General features: G+C 47.1%; 2 protein-coding genes across 2 annotated transcripts in view; both read left to right on the top strand.

Moving 5' to 3' along the window:
* Positions 1-386, top strand: part of CARTPT (CART prepropeptide) — a 1,155-nt gene extending 769 nt beyond the window's left edge. Inside the window, exons 2-3 of the mRNA XM_010578159.1 lie at positions 14-189; positions 279-386. Of these exons, the coding sequence (XP_010576461.1) occupies positions 14-189; positions 279-386 (284 nt within the window). The remainder of the gene's footprint in view (positions 1-13; positions 190-278) is intronic.
* Positions 387-7,528: 7,142 nt separating this feature from the next.
* The window catches only part of MTAP (methylthioadenosine phosphorylase), a 159,047-nt gene continuing 142,021 nt past the window's right edge, over positions 7,529-24,554 (top strand). The window contains exons 1-5 of the mRNA XM_010578160.1: positions 7,529-7,603; positions 13,080-13,300; positions 14,541-14,718; positions 14,950-15,067; positions 15,486-15,648. Coding sequence (XP_010576462.1) covers positions 7,529-7,603; positions 13,080-13,300; positions 14,541-14,718; positions 14,950-15,067; positions 15,486-15,648 — 755 coding nt within the window. The remainder of the gene's footprint in view (positions 7,604-13,079; positions 13,301-14,540; positions 14,719-14,949; positions 15,068-15,485; positions 15,649-24,554) is intronic.

Below are 24,554 nucleotides of genomic sequence, written 5' to 3' on the forward strand. Positions count from 1 at the left end.
CGCTTCTCGAGAGAAGGAGCTGGTGGGGCGGGGAGCCGGGGCCGGGGCGGGGGGCGCCGCCCGGCCGGGCGCGGCCTGACGGGGGCTGTGGGGGTCTCTCGGCAGATCGAGGCGCTGCAGGAGGTGCTGGAGAAGCTGAAGAGCAAGCGGGTCCCGCACTACGAGAAGAAGTTCGGGCAGGTGCCCATGGTGAGTGCCCCGGCGGGGCGGGACGGGACGGGACGGGAGGGGACGGGACGCGGCGGAGCGTCCCCCTCACCGCCTGCCGCTGCCCGCAGTGCGACGCCGGGGAGCAGTGCGCCGTGAGGAAGGGGGCCCGCATCGGGAAGCTCTGCGACTGCCCGCGGGGGACTTCGTGCAATTCCTTCCTCCTCAAGTGCCTGTAAGCGGGGACGCCGCGGGACAAGCCGCCGGGAGCGCAGGCACCGACGTCTCCCCGCCCCGACGTGCCGGCCCGGGGCGGCGGCGGCGACTTCCCGCGGCTCGTCCGCCCGAGAAAGGCAGCGAGAAGCCCCCGCGTCGCCCGTGTAACGCCGTCCGTGACATCCGACATCCGTGGAGCTGTTTTCTTTCTCTCCCCCCTCCCGCCCCCCTTCCCCTCCCTTCCCTCCTTCCCCGTTTGATTTTGTCCATCCAAGAAAAACCCAGCCCGTGCCTTGCCGAGTAGAGTTGCCGGTACCGGGAGCTGAAGTGTCGTACCGGTGCAGAGCCGAGTCGTGCCGAGCCGTGCCCGGGCGCGGGGCTGGCCCCGTGCCGTGCCCGCGGGTGCCCGGCTCCTTCCCGAGGCGGGGAACATCCACCCGCTGCCGGCCGGAGGGTCCGGGGCCAGGGGATCCCCGGGGGGGGGGGGGGCGGATGTGTTCAAAGCACCCTGACCCCCTTTTTCTTGCCCCGCAGCTGAGACGGCCCAACTCGGCACAGCCCGGAGGGAGCGGCGGGCAGCCCGCGGCGGGGTTTTACCCGCACCGCCTGCTCAGCCCGCGCTGGAGAAAGTCCCGAACGAGATACCGGTGATGTTCAGGGGTCTGGCACTAGCCTGGCTGGGGTGGGACTGGGGGGGGAGATCGGTTGGTTTACCGGAGCCACCACGGAGAGAAAGCTGTCTGGATCCGTTGCAAACTACCAGGGGATATCCTAGTCATCTAGACCAAATTGCTCACGTTTCTACAATGAACTGATGTATATAAATACGTCTGTCCTCCATAGGTATACTGTGTGTTTAGTCCTTCGTTTGTCTCTGTTAATAAAGTCACTGTTCTGACGACGTGTTTTGGAAGATGTTTTCATTTCACACACGGGAATCCCTAGCACTCAGACGGAGAGGCTGAGGGTTACTCCAAAATTACTGCAACCACCTGCATTACTGCGTGCTTTCGCCAGGCTGTCAGCCAGGTCAGGACAGGGCTGGAAAATGAGGTTCATGTCTTCTGGCACTGGCTTGGCCAATGGCTGCTCCCTGCCCCACCAGCGCCCAGAGGGACCGTGATGAGCACAGGCACTTCAGACCTCAGGTTTTCCCTTGGGAGAGGGCAGGGTTCATCCCAGCTGCAGGGACTGGGCTGGGAAGGCAATGCAGGGGGGCAACCACCGTGGGCAGGATCATCTTTGCTGCTTTGCGTTTTATTCCCATAAAAGAGGGACCACTGAAGGAACTTCCTGCCTCTCCCTGGATCACAATCCATCTGTGGGTGTCCGTGCCAGAATCAGCTCTGATTTCGATCAGCAGGGAGATGAGGGGCTGCATGGGCCAAGGCAGGCATGTGGGAAAAGCACTCCTCCAAACAGGTTTTCATATTTGATGCTGAAAGGAGCAAATTTAGGTGAGAAATCCAGACACTTGTGAGAAAAAAGAGATTTCTGTAAGGCACTTGCTTTATTCCTGAAGGGTAAGGGCACATGAGCAAGCCTGGCTGAAACAGGTACAGAAAAACTGATTGCAGAAAGAGACATGCCACTGTTTGTTTTACTATCATTATTACTATTATTATTACTATTATTGCTGTTTGTTGTTGATGTTGTTGTCATTGTTATTACTATTATTGTTATTGTTATTATATTCCAGGACAGGGATGAGCTCTTCTTAGCCCAGAGGAAGAGAAAATAAATGGCAGCTGGAAACGTCCAGACAGAGTGTGAAGGCTGGTGGAGCAGATGGGGGCACAGGGCTGGGGGATGTGGTGCACGGGCATGGTAGTACTGATCTGGGGGGGGCTCTGTGTGTTGCAGGGGGGCAGGAGGGGAGTGTTAAAGTAGGGCAGGAGTCGTGCAGCAAATGATGGGAACATGGGAACACTATTCAGGGAGGACTTTACAAAGAGAAAAGGATATGAAGTGAGCAGGGATGGAGCAGTGGGATTTTCCAGGCAGAGGTGGTGACCAGCTGTGACTGCAGTTTTTGCGCCCATAGGTAGGTGCTGGCCTGCAGGAGAGAGAGGTGTGACAGTGCATTCTCAGGGCTGGAGGTGTGTGTTAGGTTTTGTAAATGGGCAACTGTGCTTGCAGATGTCTTCACGGTATTTCCCAGAGACACTGTAGAGGCATTTACTCTTGATTTCTTGTGGAATTAAATAATTTTTGTAGCATCTGGGTTTGGTTCCCCCCCCACGCAATAAAAAGCATTTACATTTAGGTGCTGGATGCTTTCAGGCATGGAGCATGTCGGCTGGCTGTTCGCTGATCCCCTCAGCACTGAGTCCAGCCCCAGGTACCACAGCCATCTCAGTGAACTGAGTCCCATGTAGATTGTCTCAACACATAACATTTTTACTGAAGGTTTATTTACACAAAATTGGACTGAAACATGAAATACTGGACTAAAATATGTCAAGAATGATACAGCTTGTGTGTTAATTTTATAGTTCTTGCTTTGCCTGATCATAGTGCTTAAAATTATAAACATGGTTTAAATAAAGATCAAAACCATAACTCCAAAACCTAACTTAAGGCAACTGGGATTTATGGTTCACTTGCATTACACTGTTATTATGAGAATACTCTCTGAGAGATTGTGTGCACCAGCCTGAGGGCTCTTACCACACTGATTATGCTCACGGCCACTTAGATTACATTACAGTTATTCCTATTGTACAGATTAAAAAAGCAGGTGAGGAGGGAAACCTGTGCTGTAACAGTCAGGATAGAGTTGGCTTTTGCATATTATTCACTCCTAAAATCAATAACATGAGATGACAGCATTTTTCGTTTAAAAGATCTTTTGATTTCACCTTTCCTTTTGAGGGCTGTAGACACTCTGTCACAGTGTTTTAGAAGCAGGGGAGTGCCTATGCCCCTGGGGGTCTCCAGTGTCCTTTGAACAGGAGGTTGTAATGTCCCCAAGGGCAACCATGGGTCTCAAGGGCCATTCCTGCCCTCCCATGTCTTCTCCCATCCTGCCCATTGCCCAGGACCCCATTTCAGCCCTACCTGAGGCTCTCAGCCCATGCCCCACTGATGCCACAGGATGCTGGTCTCCAGCTCCCCACAGCAGTGTCCTGCTCAGCCATGGGCCCCATGGGCTGATATACCAGCCTGGCCTTGGCCCATCCCCATCCCTGGGGAGGTATCTGATGCCCCCTGGCCTGCCCTGCTCCCTCTCTGGGGCTTGGGACGGGTCTGGCTGTGAGGCTCTGCCCTGCCACCCTGCGGGCAGCCCCTAATGGTCCCAGCTCCCAGCAGCCCCTCCAGGATGCACCCCAGTGCCTGACAGGTGCTGTGGGAGATGGACAGCTGGAGACCAGTTGTCAGTGGTATACCCCAGGGGCAAAACTGGTGTCAGTACCGTTCAGCATACTATTAATGACCTGGACAATGGTCCAAAGTGAACCATGCAGTTCAACACAGGGAAATGCCTCTGGGGAGGAACAGCCCCATGCACCAGGACAGCCTCTCTTGGCCCAAGTGGGAGAGTTGGCTCCTATCACACAGCTGAGGACCATGCAGCTCAAGAGGAACTGAATGTGGCCTTGTAGCAATCTCAGCATCACATCTTCTTTTCAAAGGGTCTGGGTTCTGCAGGTATCACTTTTTTACCCACTTAAAAGGAAGAGAGAAGGAGCAGAGCAGCTCCTACCCAGTTCTCTGTGGGCATTGATCCAGAGTACAAGGTCAGTCACGAGATCAACATCAAGGACACATGCCTCAACAGATTGCTGGATGAAACAGAAGGACAGTCTTGCAGATAGCAGAAAGGGGGACAGCCTCCCAGAGCAGCTTGTGGAGAGACCAAATGCCTATTGCCATGGTTCTGACCTGTCATGGAAAGACTTGTGCAGGAATAAACCTCTCTTGGACTATCCTGTGCCTCTGCTGACTCTAGAGTCTGCAGAAAAGCTAATGGAGCCCTGTGGCTGGATTGGGGCACCTATGAGAATAGAAAGTGAGGCTGTCTTAGTCGACATCAGTAGGGGGGCCAGGGGGCATACTACCGCTGCCAGGGTGGGCCCCACACACAACTTAACTGAGCACTCAAAACAAGCACCGCAGCTTTTAAGGGTTTTTCTTGGGTTTAGACAGCAGAGGGGGCTGCAGGAAAGTTTGGACTCAATCCTATCGTTCAGAAATAATGTGTTTATTGAGTATGAAGTCAAAAAACCCCATTGACTCAAGTGTCAGCCCATTAGGATTCAACAATGGTAAATCTGCTTGCCTGCTGGCAACTCCATTTCAAGATCATAATTTTCTTTTTGACTGGATGTTCCAGCTGGAAAGAGATGTGAAGAGAAAACTGCTCCTGACAGACTGGCTGGCAGGTCCCTTCTTTCTGTGCAGTGGGTTGACAAGCAGCTTCTGCTGCCTCCACTGCCTAGGGGATCACTGCTATAGGCCTGGGCTCCTTGTCAGCTTCTGGGGCTTCTGGCAGCTCCGAGCACCTGGGTCTGGCTAAATATATTACACCCCTTCTCAACTACTGTACACACCAAGACTGCAACACAGAGACATCATGAAAAACCATAGCAAAGACGTGTTAAATCACAAGTTGGTATTATTTATAACTGACCTCTAAATCCTCCTGAAAGACATAAAAATGAAATATAGTGCTAGAAATCAGGGAACCCATGCAGAAACCCCATCTCTGTCACTAGTCTAACCCCAGCCAAGCGAGCTAGTTGAATGGCAAGCTGCAGGACAAAGGGGCCCAGATGGATTGTGCTGTTTGTCTCTTCTCCTTGCCATCTGTGAGCTTTCCCCATGTTCCTTCTAGCACAGAGTATGATCCACCGTCTTCTGGTCCACTTGCTTTCAGGGCATGCTGAACCTCTTCCCAGAAACCACCTAGTCAGAAACTCAAAGACAAAGATGATCAACTTACATTGCTCATCTGCAGCCAAGTCTTCTGCAGAAGGTTTCCACACAATTCACAGACTTGGTGTCCCTGGTGGAAGCAAAACAGGCGCCGCTCTTCATTAAGCAGCATCAAGAAAATGTATGCCTTTGGGTGGCAACCTCTGGGGTAGAAAATGGAGCACGTACTGAGAGGACAATGGAGATTCACATCAGGAGAAGTCAGCGAGTTTGAAGATACCATTGCATGGACACAGTACTCCCTGGAAAAATCCTATGATGTTTTCTGCTGTGGTGGGTTTTGCTGCTGCTTGGGTTCTGGGTTTTGTTATTGGCTTCCTCCCCCGCCCTGCCTTCTTTCAGTACTTCATTCTATCAGTTACCAGACAAAACAGTTACGTACCAGTCCACACTGAAGTAACATGTCTGTGGATGTTTTCAGGCTTTCTACCTGTTTGTAACTTCTGTGGAAGTACATGATGTAACCACTCAGTTGCTATTCCTTGTAAGGTTTCAGTTTAACAGACAAAGTGGGGGCTTAATGCCTTTGCGCTGGTTGTGGATCCACACCACAGGCTGGAGCTGGGCAAAATAAAACCTGCAGATGAACAAGAGGTGGCAGTATTGTAATGGAATAAAATCCTCAGCAAGCAGCTGTTTCTCGTCTGAACGAGTGTGTTAGCTTAACTGTGATGAATGGGAGGCTGGATTATTCAATTTTGGGGATTGGATTTTTTTTCTTTTTTTTTTTTTTTCATAAAGCAAGCCGGAGCACACAGCTATACTTTGCCTGGCTACAGGATCTGTGACTCCTTACAACCCCCAGCAAGCCAACTTTAAACCTAGATCTCTGCAAGGCATGATGACATCCCTTGCTGAGAAGGGAGGCTGCACAAAACGCAGCTCAGGTGCCTGAGCAGCCTTACCTGGGGCCTTCACTCCCCCCCCCCCCGATCCCTCACCCTACCTGTGTGAGCCCCATTTCAGCTCAGGCATGGGCCTTCAGTCCCCAGCCCTGTCTCCTGGAGGCAGCTCGGACCTATGCTGTAGGCATCTTGTCTCCTCCATGGCCCCCTTGTCTGGATGTTGCAGCTTGTCTCCAGTCCCATCTCCAGCCCCATCTCCTCTGACTGCACTCCCCAGATGGATTCTGGACCTGGTTTATCACTTGCTTTCTCTGGGACTGGTGATGGACCCTGTTACCAACACCCAGCTGTGCCCCATTGGTGAGGCACTGTCTGTGCTGGGGTCCACCTCGGCTCCCAGCTCACCTTCCCTTGGGGAGCAGACAGCCCTTGCTGTGATGATGTTCGGGCACAGCACTTATGCACAAATGAAAAGGTGTGTTCTGCAGCCATGGGAGACTTAAGGCTGCTCAGCCTTAAATATCACTCTTGTTTGCTCTTGAGTAAGCAACAAGCTGCCCCTGTGCTGTGGCAAGCAGGGGCTTGGGGACCCTGCTCTGCCACAGCTGGTGGGGGTGGCCATTTGTTGAGGAGCCAAAAGCTAAGGCCATGCATGCCCAGGGGAATGGAGTGCTTCCTACACTGTGTCTTTACCTGGGAAATAGCCTGGCAGCCCTGGATAGCCAGTTGGAGGAGATGCTCAGCTGTGCCCCTCCTCTTGCAGCTGGTGGCTGTACCCATGATTCTGGCAAGACTGTGCAGAAGGAGTGTGGGACCTGCCTGGAACCCTTCCACATGGTCTGTCTGCAGTGCCAGCTGTAACGAGATTGGAAATGAAAACATAAATACTGATTAAATGTTCAAGTATTGCCCTTTTAATTCGCCCCTAGTAAATGGCAAATGCTGTTTTGTATGCTGTAATTGACCTGATGGGAGGTTGGAGATCCTGCCTGGTTTGCTTGGGGGGGAATGCCTTCTCCCCTGCAGGCACTACTGGGAGCAATGGAAGGACCATACAGCAGGCAGACTTTGTCCCAGAAGTCCCTCCCCTCTTCTGATCTACCGTGATTGGCTGGTAGGATCCTACGGGATTCCCCAAAAAGCTCACGCCAACCCAGAGAACCAGCTGGTGGGTCTGTGAACCACAAATTACATTTCAAGGTGTGGCACAGAGAGGGCAGATGATGGCAGGGAGCTCCCTTTGCCAGTGGTTCTGGTGGATCTTACAGCAACCTGTAAGACCCTGACAGGGCGCAGGCTGGTACTATATGTGTTTCCTTTACAGTCTATAAGGTCAATGACCCTACTGAACATTTAAAAAAACTCTGGCTGGCAGTCTGATCATGGAGAACCCAGAAGTGTGCTGTGACCTGCTGGTGCTCCCGTCCAAGACAGTAGCAGCCAAAGAAAAAGAACAGGTATGGAAGTGACAGTGGTGTTCAGTGGCAAAAAAGGAAAAAGCCTGGAGAACCCTGACTGGCAACCAGCACACCTCACACCCTGTTAATAAATGTTCTCTGTATTTGTGTTAAATTAATAGTCTAGTAGTATATTTTGTACATGTTTAGTAGTGCTGTGTCAGTAGATTTGTCTACACCTCCACTTCTGTTAAGACATTTGTAATGCTCCTAAGGAGCTGGGAAGCTATGGAGGTATAAATGACCTTTTTGAAGCTGCTAAAAGGTGAATTGCCCATTTGAAGAGAAGGCTGGCTTGCAAACCAGGACTCTTACAGCTTACACAAGGCAGCAAGAAAACACTTTAAAAGAACTAAGGTGGTTGTAACAGAAGTGGATGCACAGTGGCAGGCAGACTTGGTGGACATGCAACAGTCTTCCAAATGCTACAGCACTGCAACCTAATGGTGACAGACATATTACCCAAGCATGCTTGGGCCATTGGTCTACAAGGCAAAACAGGTTCTGAAATAGCCGGGGCTTTTACAAGAATTTTTATCAGGGAGCGCTAGGCTGAGAAATTACAAACTCAACACAAGAATTTTTAAACCAACCTTTAAATAAGCTGTTAAAACAGTGTACTGTTCACCAATTTTTTTTTTGGCAAATAATGAAGTAAAACTTCTATCACAGAGCGTTTTAACAGGGCGCTCTAAACCAATAGAGTGGAGATATTTTACAGCACGCAACACTTTTTGCTGCATTGATGTGTTGTCAGCATTTATAAAGAACTACAGTCATAACTTCTGCAGAGTGATTAGAGCCCAACATGTGGACGTGAACCCTTCAAACCCTGTGAGGGTTTGGAAAACCCTATATGGGGGCATGTTTGCAATTAAAGAATCTGTGCCTCTGCTTGAAAAGGGAGACCACATCAAGGAGTCTAGAATGAAGGAAAGATCTAAGAAAGGTTTTGACCCATCCATGTCAAATTATTATAGAGCCCAGGCTCAGGATTATTATAAAGCCAAGGCTGGCAGTGGTGTCCCTGGTTTTCAAGGCACCCCTGCATTGTATGGAGCGGGTGGTGGAGGTATATTCTGTAGCTTGTGTCAACATTCTCAAAAATAACTTTGGTGTGCCCAAGCAGGCATTGCTTTGTTTTGTTGATGAAGGGATAGAGGCTAGTAAAACAACAGCAATATAGCCTTTCATCAGGGGCTGCTCTGTAATACAGACAAATGGCATTTATACTGCTGCCAAAAAGCGCATCTCTGGGGACCAACAGTGTAGGCAGTTTAGTCCTGACTGAGCACTCTGCAAGCTCACCATCCCATTTTGTCACTGTAACCTGCTCATGTGCTCATCAATGTGTTAAAATATGTTCTCTTTAGGTGGTCTTTTTCAGCAGTTTTGAAAAAATGGGATAAATAACCATTGCAGCTTTCAATACCCAAAGTGTTGCGGAGACTGCTTTGTTTTGTGGGTAAAAAATTTAAAGACTCTATGAAACATATATGCAAGCTAGGTACATGTATACACATGAGTTTACCAGCTTGGGTGATTAACAGCACATCCATTTTTTCTTTCAGAAACTGACTGACAATAAAGTAGCCATCAAAGCCTTTGGTATTGTGCGCTAGGAAAGTGTAGCCCTGAACTCTGTGTCAATAACAACTGAAAAAAGTGCACAAGGTATGTCACCTTTAAACTCCCGTTTTCTTTCAATTTTCTTTTCTGCCCCTTCTTCAGCTGAAGGGTCATCCAGGGCTATCTCCATGTAAAAATCTAGTTTGGGAAATGTGTCCTAGTTTCCTGCATATGTTCCATGTCATAGACAACATAACCCTGCCCTGCTCCTGGATTTTTGATCACAGGCATGATTTATGGTTGGACTTGATGATCTTAAATGTCTTTTCCAACCTAAATGATTCTATGATTCTATGATTTTTGATACCTGGTGCTTGTTTACATTACAGATTTGTTTCCAGCACATTGCACACTTCCAGCCTTTACATTCATGATGGTTTTTTACAGACCTTACATGTCTGTCCTAGTTTCGGCTGGGATAGAGTTAACTTTCTTCCTAGTAGCTGGTAGAGTGTTACGTTTTGGGTTCAGTATGAGAAGAATGTTGATAACACAAGGATGTTTTCAGTTGTTGCTCAGTAATGTTTGTACTAAAAGTCAAGGATTTTTCAGCTTCTCATGGCCAGCTAGCAAGAAGGCTGGAGGGGCACAAGAAGTTGGGAGGGGACACAGCCAGGACAGCTGACCCAAACTGGACAACAGCATATTCCTTACCATGTGGTGTCATGTCTAGTATATAAACTGGGGGGGGGGGCTGGGGGGGATCGCTGCTTGGGAACTAACTGGGCTTCAGTTAGCAGGTACTGAGCAATTGCATTGTGCATCACTTGTTTTGTATATTCCAACTCTTTTCTTATTATTACTGTCATTTTATTATTGTTATTATTAGCATTATTATTTTCTTCCTTTCTGTTCTATTGAATTGTTCTTATGTCAGCCCATGAGTTTTACTTTTTTTCTGATTCTCTCCTACATCCCACTGGGTGTGGGGGGAGTGATTGAGTGGCTGCGTGGTGCTTAGTTGCTGGCTGGGGGCAAACCACAACAATGTCTCACCGAAAATCATAGCCAAACAATTGGTTTGGTTTTTAATAGCCAGGGCCTTGTGCCTTTTTGTAAAAACTCCCCAGACCTACAGCCAGAGCACCTTCCCCTTGTCCCCGCAGAGCCAGCAATAATATTTACAGCTGTGGCCAAAGTTATAGAGTGTATGACAAAGCCCACAAAGCTTTCTTATTCCAAATACCTTTCTGACATCCCTACCACCATAATAATGTTCACTGTGTAAAAGGAGGAAACTGCTCTTGGCATATCTAAGACTGTTGTTTGGCTTAAAAGATCCTCCAACCCTTTTTCCCCTTGGACAGGAGGGTGATGCACTCCTGGGGTCACCTTTTGCCCCGATGTGAGACATTCACCATGTGGGCCAGTCTGCACTTAAGGGCCCTTTTGTCCCCTTGCCACCCTGATGCTTGAAGTGATGTAAAATTCATTTACCTTTCCTCATTAGTACTTTGCTGTAACCATTTTTACTGCTTTGCTGGCTCGTAAGCCAAGGCCCCAGAAGAAGCCCCACCAGCCCCGTTATCACCACGGTCCCACCTGCCACTCCTCTGTGCCCCAAAATAATCATGGTCTGAGTGGAAAAGCTCTGCAACACAGCAGTGCTCCTACTGATCCAGAGGGCCCCCCTTGGTCAGCTCCTTGGAGGAGTCCATGCTCCCTCTCCTGGTGTCCCCTGACGTGTTGGTGCTTCTTCTGCAGCCCCACAGCACCTGTGCGTGGGGAGGGCGAACCTGCCTTTTATTTTATTACTTTTTGTTGACATTAAAACTTTATTATTTGTTCCTTTAGGTGTTAGTAAAAGATGTTTAGCTACTTCATACCTATGCTTTTACAGGTATAAGTGTATTCAATTTCTGTATCTTTATAAATGCATGTACATATATACATATTCAATATACAAGTATATAAATGTAGGTATATTATATATATAAAAACTAGTGTATCTATGTATAAGTAAATAAAATATTTATTTATACATAGTCATACACTCCTTTATGTATCCACTCCTGTAGACCCATAGCTGAGCACCTCCTGTTCCACCGGAAGCAGGGAGCCAATCAGAGGGAGGCCAAAGGACACATGGGTGGAAGAGCAACCAGCCAATCACAGGGCAAGACAGTAGCAGCTCCCTGCCATAAAATGGTGGCTGAAACAAAATGGAGGCTCCTGTGCACAGAGGGGAGGGACTTCCTGTTCTGATGTACCACTGGGTAGATTGGAAGGGGAGGCTGGTCCTGGCAGTCAATCACAACAGAGCACGTGACAGGGGGCGGGACTTCTGGCTGGCCACAGGAAGGCTCTACGCTCCCTCCCTCCCTGCCTCTGGCAGGTTCCCACCTGGCCAAGGCAGCTGGCAGGTGGCCCTTTGTGCTGAGGGGCTGCTCTGTAACCCTCACAAGCTTCTTGCAGGCTGACACCACACAGTGTCCACTGCTGGTCCCCTCGGGCAGTGAAAGTGGGCTCTGCCAGGAGAGGTTAAAAAAGGACCTGAGGAACAGCCATCTTTCCTCCCCTTCAGTTGAACTCATGCTGCATGTTGCCTTTCATGCAGAGCAAGTCACAGCCCTCAGCACACAGCAGAGTGAGAGAGCTGAGCCCTCAGAGGGTCCCTGCCATCCAAACAACCTCTCTCCCTTGTGCTCGGCGGCAGGGAGGACAGTGCTGGGACCTACATGTGGTGTCTCCCTCTGCTCTGGTCGTCAGAGCCATGTATGTCCATGTTCCTCAGCAGAAGGAGCTGTGCTTACTTCTCCCAGGAGTGTTGCAACAGAAGTCTGGCAACCCAAGTAAGGACGTTTCTGGCAAGAGCAAGGAAACCACCTTGGCAGCAGCAGCTGAACTTGTTTTGCTGAGTACACACAACCTCTGCTGCTGTGACCACCCTGGAGAAGAGCATCAGCAGGGCAGGGCGAGATCTGGGACAGTCTGTGATGGCACACTGCCTTTGAGGAGCCACAGATGCCATTGAGTCTGAGCTGCAGTTTTAACTGTTTGCCCCCTGCTTTTCCTGCTGTACTGCTTAAGGCTGCATGGCACACAGGAGAGGGTAGGAGAGCACTCACCTGTTTTTTTTAAAACTGATTTTTGTTTTCATTTGCAGCAGGTGAAACCACAAAGAGAACGAAGGTGCTATGCTGTCCCTTTGCTCTATGACAGACCTCTACTGCTGCAGATGTGCCAGGGCAGTCGGGATCTGGCTGCAGAAGGGCATTTTGTCCAGCCTCTAGTTCCTGTGGGGAAATGACACATTGTCCCAGCTGATCCAGGCAAGCAAGCCTGGCAAGGGAGTACCCATCCCTTGGGCTTCTCCTGAGAGGCAGCATTCCTAGGAAAGATACCATGGACTTCAGGAGATGGGTGATTTAGGTGTTTTCCTCCCAGCACACACTTATGACAGCCACACCTTGCAGGTTAGGTTGCAGCCTAAACATGTCAGGAGCCACGTCCAGGCTTGTCTGGCCCAGACCACTTCTGTTGGAAGAAAGCTCCAGGGGAGAAAACCCAGAGCTGTGAATAAGACAAGTAGATCTGGTCTTTTGCATGAATCTTTGTGGTCTCACAGAAATCCTTCAAAGAATGCTTCTCAGCATCAGAAACCTCCAGGAAGGAAGCAGGACTGTCTTCAAGGCGGTGAGGGGAGTTCCCCAGCACAAAATGACTTCTGTGCTGGTGGAAGATGAGGCTTCTCCCAACATGATCTCGCTGGAGCAACATTTAGATCCTATCCCAGTGAAAGCAGAGTGTGCCTCCCTGTCCAAACTTGTTTCTGTTTCTTAAGAGAGGTTTACATGCCACAGGGCCTCTCTTCATCAAAGTGCCCGTTCTCCCATGATTCCTGCAGGAACTCCTGGATGTATTGCACGTGAAGGGGCCATCAGCTGAGGGAATACTTGGACTAGCAATCAGCAAGAAAGCACACTGGGAGCTGAAGAAGGCCCTAGGCACAGCAGGGGATGTTGACTGGGAAAGCCAAACTGTGCACCTGCTGGCAGTGATTGAGAAGGTGAATTCTTTTGATTTCAGGCTGCAAGAGCTCCCTGTTACGCTGCAGGTCCCACTCCAGTGACTGGCTCTGACCTAGCTTGGAGCCCATGCTAAAGCCACAGTGTAGCCAATTCTCGGACTTAGAATTCCAAGTTTGGTGGTTTTCTTCTGTCTTCTTTTCTGTTCCTCTTGTTCTGCCCCTGGTTTCTGGCATGCCCATGGGAAACTCACTTCATGGTCTTCCTGAGTGTTCTCCTCAGGAAGACACACTGAGATTTAGTGGAGAACAGAGGGCAGAGAAGAGCAGGGAGTCCTGTTAGCAGGCTAATGTGAGTTTGCTTGGTCCATACCCTGGCAGCTGCCTGCTCTGTCAGCGTTGAAGGGTAGCTCTGAGAGAAGGTCGCTGAAACCATCCTGCCTCCTGCCCAGGGTCACTGGGATGTTCCCTGTGATATCAGGGGGAGCGTAAAGCCTTATCTGAAGCTCTTGGCATTGCAGGACTTACTCTGAAACGTGCCCTTGAAACCCTTGTTGGCCTACCTCTATCAAGGACTGGATGTGACCTTTGGAGAACCTTAGCGAGAAGGAGAGATTGGAAGAACTGAAATAGTGAGTTTTGCAAGTAGTGCCACCAGTATGGAGGGACTAGTAGAGGCCTGGGACTTCCGTGCAAATTGACAGTTTCCTGTAAAATCCTGTTGGTTCTGACAGCTGTTTATTGCTGCTGTGGAGTGGGATTTAGGGGGAAGGTGGCACAGAAAAGCATCTCTTTAGTCAGAACACTTCCTTAAGGCACTTGAGATTGGTCCACAAAATGACTCTTGTAAGGAGTGGCCAGCAGTTGCATTGTCTTAGTGAAAGTAGTCCCTCTGCTGTCAATCAGGCATGGACAACAAGTCTACCTTTGAGATGGCTTGAGTGAAACCAGGAGCTTGCAACCACGACCATGCTTCTTTCCTGAAAAGTACGTTTGAAAGCTGGCTTAGAGTACCTTGAAAGCTACACAGCGCAATTGCAGGCTTTCATCTGCTTTAGCAAAGCCTGCAGTGATTTCTCTTGACAACATATGATTTATTAATGTTGATCTCCTCAAAGACATGGGCTTCAGTAATGCTAGCATGTCAGTGTGGACCTTACAGTTAACCCACTACTGGCTGTTGGTGGTGATTTTTGAAAGGTAGTGCTGCTAAGTCATGGAAAAAGCACATGCTTTCCTCTCTTTAGAAGTCATGTCATTTCTACAAGTTTAATGAAATACGCTCTTTTAAAGAAGTAGCAGCCACTGGAGTGGTGTTACATTATGTTCTTGTTCTCTTAGGGTGGCTGACAAACTGCCTAGAGCCAATCTTCTCATCCTCCAATGGTTGCTGTCTCTGCTGCACCACATCAAGCAAAACTCATCAAGAAGCAGGATGGACTCCAGCAATCTTGCCATCTGCATTGGACCAAATATATTAAGTGAGGAGAACCTGCTCTTGCTGGAGGTGCTGATGGAGGTAAAAGACAAGATACACTGAATTTATCAACCAGCTCCACCAATCTGGGCCAATCAGAGCATTCCTGTTGAGGGGTACCTTGCTGTCTCCTCTCTTGAATGCTTGTGGAGGAGCTTTCCATAAAAGCATCGACATGGATGCAGCTTTCTGCACATAAGAAAGGGTCAGGAGTCAGAAAGGCTGATGGATTTTCTGCCCCTTGGATTGAAATCAGTGGTTTTATGTGTGCAGGTGAAAGTGCTGGTGGAGTTCCTTATTAACAACTGCATGGAAGTATTTGGGAAGGAGATTGCTTGCCTTCTGTATCCCTCAGCTGAGGAGTCACTAGTGCCCGTAGACAGCTCCACAGGTGTGGAGATGGACAGAGGATCATCACAGGCTGGGGCTGCTGATTCTTTTTCCTTAATGTGTTACTGCATCTGTGAAAAGCTGAGGAGTTTCTGAGTGGTCAAGATACTATGGCAGTGTTTTCCTGCTGGAAGACTTCCCAAAAGTTTGGTGATTTGCAAAATAAAATTCACAGCAGATGTTAACCATATGCCCTTCACATGCACATTAAGCACAGGCTCTGAGAGCAATGTTCTTAGCTCAAGGGCATTTCCGGTGGAGCTGGAAGCAGAACACTGCTCGCTCAACTCAGCTTATCCCACAGTCTATGTTTTGCCATGTCCTCCTGGGACAAACATGCAATGAAGAAAAATAGGTTTTGGTAACACTTGACAGTGCTAATGCTGTTAGTGTCCTGTTTTGCACTTGTATTATCACAGTTAGCTCTATCCAGAACTGTTTACTCTATAAGCTGAAACCTGATGGTCTAGACTCTGACTTCCGAAATATGCTGACTGAGATGTCATTTTTCAAAACATTTCCCATCAGTGTAGCAGACTTTACAGAGAACAGGGCATCAGAACAGGGCCTAGAAGAAAACTGGTATAGGGTTTAAGGTGGGTTTTGCTTCTGGTTTTATTACTTCTGAGAAGTCACTTCACTGCACATGCTTTTGCTTTGTAGAGCTGTGTTCAGAAGAGTGTACTGACCACAAAATAGAGGTAGATACAGAGTGACCGACAGATGCATTTCTGGATAGACCACCCTCTCTGCTCTTAATCCTCCCAGACTCAGGGGCAGATACAGTCATGGAAATGGAAACAGGACAGGTATGTCAGGTCCACAAGCACTGCAGTGAAGTAAGTCATGTATGAAGGAGTGTCCTGATGCAAAACTGAGGCAAAAATGTGTAAGGTCATGCTCTCACAATAAGGAGTGAATGAATCTCCATCTCTACTGTGAGGTTAACTGTGAAATAAAGGCAGGTGCTTGCTTCTCTATAAGCTGTAGTTCTCCCTCTTTCAGCTACTAATTTCAATGCTGAGAAATAACTCCCCACTGCAGACACAGGATCCAGCCTGAGAGGTGGGGAATGTGGATGTGAGCATTTACCCAAGGTCTGGGTAACTGTTCTGCCTCTCCCTGGCAGGCTCCAACATGGCTGTGATGGGACTATGCCGTGGATGGGGCCATGGGCCCTGATGGGCAGTGACCTGAGCAGGGAACAGCCTTGTGCCCAGGCAGCAATAAGGGCCAGCAGTACCCAGGGTGGTGTGAATAGGGCTCAGTCCAAAGGTCAAACCTCACCTGGGTACTGTGTCCACTTTGGGCCCTCCATACAGGAAAGACATTGACAAACTGGAGGGATTTCAGGGGAGGCCTTCAAGACAGTGGGGGCTGGAGATAAGCATCCCCAGTCACTGGGTAGGAATATGTGGGCTGAAGCCAGCCCAAGCCCATTGCACAAAAAAGTTCATTTTATTGGTTATCCAGTTTTTATACTTTATATTAGTCTGATTGACATATGCACATATATTGCTGTTATAGTTTTGCTATATTATTACATGGTTTCCCTCCTAAGCCCTGCCTACATTGTTAGGAGAAAGCAATAGCCAGGACTTACAGGTGGTCAAGTCAAAATGTGCTTCTGAGATCAAAGGAAAGATAGTGAATAGGACCAGAGACATCCTGCTCTTCACTCACCCCATCTGCTTTGCATTCCCACCTGCAGCAGCATCCAGTGTTTCCAGAAGCTAGGGCTCTTCTGCAGCAAGAGACTGAAACCCACTGCCTTTTTTGCCAGGTGCCTACAGGCCCCTGCTGCTGCTGGGACAGGTGGAAGTTCTGCGCCCCTTGCTGCAAAATATGCATCCAGGGCACAGCACTCACCATATCAGCAGCCATGTTGCACAGTCTCCCCAGCATTTGCCTGTAACTGCCCAGTTGCCCGTGTCCCTCTTGGACAGAGACTTCATGCTCTGTGCACTCACCAAGGGGCTGAGAACATGCAGACAGACACTTAAGCCAGGTGCATATCAAACCTTGCGTATGGCCTGCCAGGGTACGAACCAAGGCATGGCACATCACCACTCTGCCTCGGGTGGGGGGGCTTGTAAATACCCCACTGCGGGGCTGTGTTCAGGGACCGCCTGAGCTAAGTACTAATGGCTGGGAGGCCAGCACCATCTCCCACCCATCTGAGCTAGGCAGGAGAAGTAGATGTGGGGCTTCCTCTTAAGCAGCATCTCAGCTTCAGCCAGGAAAAACTGCCCACGCAGGCATACCAGTGCTATGGTCTGGCCTGCTCGCAGACACCAACTGCATGTTTGGCCTGAATGCTTTAAAAGCTTGAGGGCTCTAGATTTCTGCCGCTGTACTTCAGAGCACAATAGAGCCTCCTGTATGTATATACAGGGACTATTGCCCTCTGGATGAGGAGTTTGCCAAGGAAGAGGAGCAGTTTCTTCTCATGCCGATTTCTGTGAATCCTGGCCTCCTGAGTCTGGGCAGAGCCAGCTGTTGACAGGCATCCCTTTGCAAGGTTCCTGGCAAAGAGCCCTTCTCCTTCTCAGATTGCACCTCTTGCCCTCAAAAGTTGTTTTCTTTCCTTTGGTTCTTTAGACTACCTCTCTGAAGATACAGCATTATGAATGTATCCTTTGATTACTCAGTTTAGATTAACATATACCAGTTGTGGTTTTTTTCTGCACTGCTTTTTGACATATGAAAGCAAAATTTATTATCCTAGATAGCAAAGGACTGGGGCACAAAGGAGGTACTTTGGAAGTCATCTCCTGATTACAGATTAACTTGAAGGAGCAAAGAAGGTGTTTTTTTCAGGTGTAGTTAATATAGCTAAGCATCTTTTTTCCATGTCAATAAAAAACCCAATAATTTCTCACTGCCTTTAAACAAGAGACTGTGGCACTTAGATATGATACACAAAACTTGCTTTTAGCTATATAAATTAAAGCTAAGAACTTCTGTGGAAAAAATCCTAGATGTTGCAAATTTGTTAAAGATCTACTTAGTTCCTCTAAGTTTATGTTGGCTTAGATTCCGTAAAGGTTCTTTGGTTTATTTTTTGACCATGGCTTGGTTTAATGGCAAAACCCCAGTATTTTAGCAGCTTTGAGGAACATTTTTTCTTGAACTGTCATCAGCTCTCTTGATCTCCAAGTTAAGAAAGTAAACCACACTTCAAGAACGTCTGAAGTAGACAAATGAACCTGTGGTTAGCAAAATGGAACCTGACAAGATGCATCCCAGAGTCCTGAGGGAATTGGTTGATGTAGTTGCCAAGCCAGTCTCCATGGTACTTAAAGTCATGGCAGTCAGGTGAAGTCCCCAGTGACAGGAAAAAGGGAAACATTGCACCCATTTTTAAAAAGGGTAGAAAGGAGGACCCTGGGAACAACTGACCTGTCAGCCTCACCTCTGTGCCTGGGAAGATCATGGAACAGATCCTCCTAGAAGCTATGGAGCACATGGAGCACAGGGAGGTGATTCGAGACAGTCAGCATGGCTTCACCAAGGGCAAGTCTTGCCTGACCAACCTAGTGGCCTTCTGTGATGGAGTGACTGTATCAGTGGACTAGGGAAGATCTGCAGATGTCATTTCTCTGGACTTCTGTAAGGCCTTTGACATGGTCTCCCATGACATCCTTCTCTCTAAACTGGAGAGATATGGATTTGATGGATGGACTGTTTGGTGGATAGGGAACTGGCTGGATGATTGCGTGCAGAGGGTAGTAGTCAACGGCTCAATGTCCAGATGGAGATCAGTGACAAATGGTGTCCCTCAGGGATCTGTATGGAGACCAGTACTGTTTAATATCTTCATCAGTGCATATACAGTGGGATTGAGTGCATGCTCAGCAAGTTTGCAGACAACACCAAGCTGAGTGGTGCAGTTGACACACCTGAGGGAAGGGATGCCATCCAGAGGGACCTGGTCAAGGTTGAGAAGTGGGCCCATGTGAAACTCATGAGATTCAACAAGGCCAAGTGCAAGGTCCTGCACCTGGGTTGGGGCAACCCCCAGTATCAATACTGGCTAGGGGATGAAGGGATTGAGAGCAGCCCTGCAGAGAAGGACTTGGGGATACTGGTGGATGAAAAACTGGACATGAGCCGACAATGTGCACTCACAGCCCAGAAAGCCAACCGTATCCTGGGCTGCATCAAAAGAAGTGTGGCCAGCAGGTTGAGGTGGGGGATTCTGCCCCTTTGCTCTGCTCTGGTGAGACCCCACTTGGAGTACTGCATCCAGCTCTGGGGTCCCTGACATAAGAAGGACATGGACCTGTTGGATCAGGTCCAGAGGAGGGCCACAAAAATGGTCAGAGGGATGGAACAGCTCTCCTATGGGGACAGGCTGAGAGAATTGGCATTGTTCAGCCTGGAGAAGAGAAGGCTCTGGGGAGACCTTATTGCAGCCTTTCAATACTTAAACAGGGCTTCTAAGAAAGATGGGGACAGACTTTTTAGCAGGGCTTGTTGCGATAGGACAAGGGTAATAGTTTTAAACTGAAAGAGGGTAGATTTAGACTGGGCATAAGGAAGGAATTTTTTATGATGATGTTGGTGAAACACTGGAAGAGGTTGCCCAGAGAGGTGGTAGCTGCCCTGTTGTGGGATAATTAGAAAAATAGACACAGAGAGAACAAGAGACACAATGGGACTGTTCAATCTGTGAGTCAGAGGCCTCTGCAAGCAGCAGACTTCAAGAATGCTGCGAAGGTCAACTGTTGCTACAAATTTGATGAAGCAAGCACAAAAAGTAAAATGAAGTCAGGTCTATGTGACGGAAAACAGGACACCAGGCAAGACACAGACAGGAGGAATCATTCGCGTGATCAGAAGACCTTATCCAATCTAACTATTGCTTTAGGCGCATGAACAGCACATGTTAACCAATCAGTAGATGGCTTGCGCATGGTTATGGTATATAACCGAATGTTACGCAGCAAATAAATGGAGAAATCGCTTGATCCACAGTATCTGTGTTGGTCCATTTTCTCCCCAGGGCAAGTCCCTGGCGATGCATCATTTCTCCTAGATTGTCGCAACGAGGAAACTGTGACACCCTGTCCCTGGAAACATTCAGCGTCAGGATGGACGGGGCTTTGAGCAACCTGATCTAGTTGAAGATATCCCTGCTCATTGCAGGAGTTGGACTAGATGACCTTTAAAGGTCCCTTCCACCCAAACCATTCTATGAAAGTACATTATACCTTACCATTCTTCACTACAGTCTTACTCACACTAGAGGTCACACTAGATGCAGTGATTTTCCTTCTTCTGTAGCTGGAATTCTGGTGGGACTGTTGCACTGATCTGGTCAAAGTACATTTCCCCTGATGGAATTTCCAGAGTATTTGGAGTTAATTAATGGCACACGATTTTCAGATACACTCTTCTGTGTTGTATTAGCTAGAAACTTCTCTACTTTTTCCAAAAAGATCTGTAGATCAATTAGGCATTTGTTCAGCTTTTTTTTTAGCCTTCAGAATAGTCAGTGAGATTAGGAATATTTGGAACAAGGTTGTAGAACTCTCCTTTACAGGTTTGCCACTTTTTTTTCCTTTTTTTATCGCCTTTTCATAACATCTATAAGGAATTAAAGAAACCACTCCACAGAGTCAGTTGAGAAATGCAATAACTAAACATTAAAAATCTGTTTCAGTATCTTCCAGGCCAAGATAAAGCCTTCTTTAATCTAAAGATTTGTTTAAAGTATAATTGCATTCTGACTGTGAATTTGGGAGACAACATCGGCCATTGTTGTCTGCTTGCATTTATCCATAAAACAGGTAACACTTTAGACCAATGTGCACATCCCTGCCAAGTAGAGATCACTGAAATGAGACTAATGATGACAATGGGCTGATGTATGAAACGAAATGCAACTAAAATTAAGAGTATAATGAAAAGCATAAAGGCAAATGAGAGATTATAAGCTTTTGTGTGCCATATCCATTGAGGATGCTGTGCAAGCTGTAGGTTTGTTATAACCTCACCTTTCTCTTGCATTCATGAAATTAACAGTCATAGTTACAAAGTCCATCGGGGCGGTGGGGGGGAGATTTTTCTGCATTTGAGCACAGATTTTTGTTTTGTTTTGTTTTGTTTTTTAAAAATCGTATTACTAAACTCACCTGAAAAACAGACCAATACAGTCTGGGTGTTACATTGTTCAGGCTACTTTGTGTAGGCAAAAGATGGTGATTCTAAGTCTTCTTAAAGAAGTGCAGAATCAAAGATGGATTAGCTAATTTATTAGTAGCGGTAGGTGTGACACCAAAAAAGGGTGGGACTTTTTTTCTCCTGACAGTGTATTATAAACACTGGTGGTACAGGTAGGGCTCCATAATGCACCGATGGAGGCTAGTGGATGTGAAGGCACACCACCTAAATTGGCTGCACTGTGGCTCACCTAGGCTGCAAGAGCAGGCTGCCAGCTGCTTATCCCTTCATACCCATACATTGCTGTATTCCTGGTACACATTAGATGACAGAAATTTCGAGTATGTCACGCCCTCATTTGAGCTGATCTAGCAGTTTTTATTATGTAATATTTCACCCTCATTATATATGTAAGGAGCACTGTGGTTCAGGAGACAAAGCTGGGTTTTTGAGATGCTTTACTTACTTACTTTTGATGGTAATCGCGAGAATGCCAGGTCCACAAATTTCATTGAAGTTTTTCCCTGGTGCTGAATTAATTATTGTGGCCAGAAGTATTTTTTATTTAAATATATCTTCATGAGTGCATTCAGCACTATTGTTGCTTCTCATATTCTTCAGAATATATTTTATTTGTATTCAATTCACCTACTACAAACTCTTGCACATCTTTTTATATCCAGCACTTTGTGAATTTAAATTGGATTCAAATTTACCTAGTTTTACTAATATCCTTATGTGGAAAAGTTATTCGAAACTCAGCTAGCAAAGATGACAAAAATATATGTAGATAAGCATAAATAAAAACCTGATAAATTATGTTTATATTCATGTGCAAAATACTTGGACTGACATCTTTGTTCATAGAGAAACCCATAGAATTAAACTGAAAATGGTGATCATACTGGAGGATTCTTGGAGAATCACTGCTGTGCAATAAGAACAGTATATGCTACATAATTCTGTAGGAAGATTTTGAAAAGCTGCAAAAATATGCAGTCCTCTATTAAACTCTATAGCTGTTGAGTAGTTTCTCCAGAGAGCTGTTTACAAATCATGCAATTCTGATTTTTTTTTTGTATGAAGTAATATGAACAGAAAAAATCTTTAATTTATGGACAGTTTAGGGGCTGGCAGTCCTCTTCATTTTTTTAAGTAAGAGAATTGATCCACTGGTAGTTGCATCAGTGGTGCTTTTATTTAGATGCTAGTGCTGTACCCTAGCCAAACTCTCTATTTGTTCTGCCTTGGATCTACTTATGTCATTTCATTGCTATTGCACTATTTCTTGTGCAATTTACATCTCATAAATCCTTACCACAGTAAAGCATTGGCAATCTGAAGAGCCCATTGAGGACTTTCTGCCTTCTGTCGAAGACATGGTGTGTCGTGGTCTAACACCAGCCAGCAACTAAACACCACACAGCCACTTGCTCACTCCCCTCTGGTGGGATGGGGGAGAGAATTCAAAGAGTAAAAGTGAGAAAACTCATGGGTTGAGATAAAGACAGTTTAATATGTAAAGCAAAATCCACACGTGCAAGCAAAGCAAACCAAGGAATTCATTCAGCACTTCCCATAGGCAGGCAGGTGTTCAGCCATCTCCAGGAAAGCAGGGCTCCATCCCACGTAACTGTTACACGGGAAGACAAACACCATCACTCCGAACATCCCCCCCCTTCCTCCTCCTTCCCCCAGCTTCATATGCTGAGCCTGAAGTCATGGGTCTGGAATATCCTTTGAGTCAGTTTGGGTCAGCTGTCCCAGCTGTGTCCCCTCCCAACTTCTTGTGCCCCCGCAGCCTATTCGCTGGTGGGGTGGGGTGAGAAGCAGAAAAGTCCTTGACTCTGTGTAAGCACTGCTCAGCAGTAACGAAAACATCTCCACATCATTAACAGTGTTTTTAGCATGAATCCAAAACACAGCCCCATACTAGCTACTATGAAGAAAATTAATTCTATCCCAGCCAAAATCAGCACACGGTGTAAACTCTTTTTTGAGAAAATTCCATGGTTCCTGGAAAGCATAGTGGTGGTAGCTCCAAAGAAATACTGGGTCAAAAATTGTTCAGATTGAAGATTTCTAACGGTGTTTGCACAAATTAACATGTGAGATACATATAGTTTTGCTAGTTACTGCTCTCCTGTCTGGGCAACAGCCAACTATTGGAGGAACATGTGTGAGCCTTCAGGATTTGGGGCAGGCAAAGGTGCACTGAGCAGCGAATGAGGCTCCGGAGTTAGCCGGCGCAGTTTGGCCTCTGTGAACCATGAACACAAGAGGGTGCTGGTTACTCTATGGAGACTTTTGCTTTTGGAAATAACTTTGTCCCAGTTTTGGAATGGAAAAGCTAGAGGGAAATATGCTGCCCTGAAGAGCTATATGCCGGGAACTGAAGAGACATGATCAAGGTAAGCAGTATGCATAAAATCACAGTTACTCAAATAAGCTTCCTTAACAGTACTGAAGTTATGGATAGTATGTCTTTATTGTTTGCATCCTTCTTCATCCTTTCTTTACCCTGTCTAAAGTCAAAGAGAGTAGTATTTAAAAAGGATGCAATCTTGTAGCATCATTACAGCAGGTCTGGACATTTGGATAAAGCAGCTGCAGAGCTCTCCCAGGTGAGGCTTTTGCAAAGTCACCCCTGGTCAGAAGTAACACTGCAGTGGAGAACTTTCATGCCACCCAAATTCTGGATGGGCTTTTCTATTCCCTTTTGACCTGTTTTATGACCTCTTTATGAGAATATGCTCATCCAAGCACTGTTAAATATATATACAGGTGAATTCTTACATCCTGTTCTATAAACTCAACAGAAGATGGAAGCAGCGGACCGTGTGTACTGTTTGTTGAGATATTGCTGGAGAATAGTTTAGCAACTGGTAGAGAAATGGTCACATCAATTTGCTGCAGTATGTATATTATGCTTGAAAATGGGATATCTGCATAAGTGAGTAGCCAAGAGCCCAGATTAGCAACCATCCATCAGTAAACCCAGTACATTGCCTGAAGAGGTACTGCCTGAATTAAAATTAGTCCAAATGATACACACTTCAAAAACAATAGGCATTTAGACATAGACATGAGCAATTTCTTGTGCTCTTAATGATAATTTCTTATGAATGATATGAATTTATTTACCAGCTTTTTGACTGTAAAATAGAGATGTAAGAAACGTAAGAGACACTGGCTTTATTCACATAAATTGTAGCTACTCCTTTTTGTGATGTGTGAGGGAATGAAAGAGATGTTTATTTGTGTTTGTACTTTTTTGTGTTTATTGTGGTTCAAGAAGGACTGCTTTTGAGGTTGGAAAG

This window comes from Haliaeetus leucocephalus, unplaced genomic scaffold (assembly GCF_000737465.1).
Source record: "Haliaeetus leucocephalus isolate CR32 unplaced genomic scaffold, Haliaeetus_leucocephalus-4.0 Scaffold605, whole genome shotgun sequence".
Classification (NCBI taxonomy): domain Eukaryota; kingdom Metazoa; phylum Chordata; class Aves; order Accipitriformes; family Accipitridae; genus Haliaeetus; species Haliaeetus leucocephalus.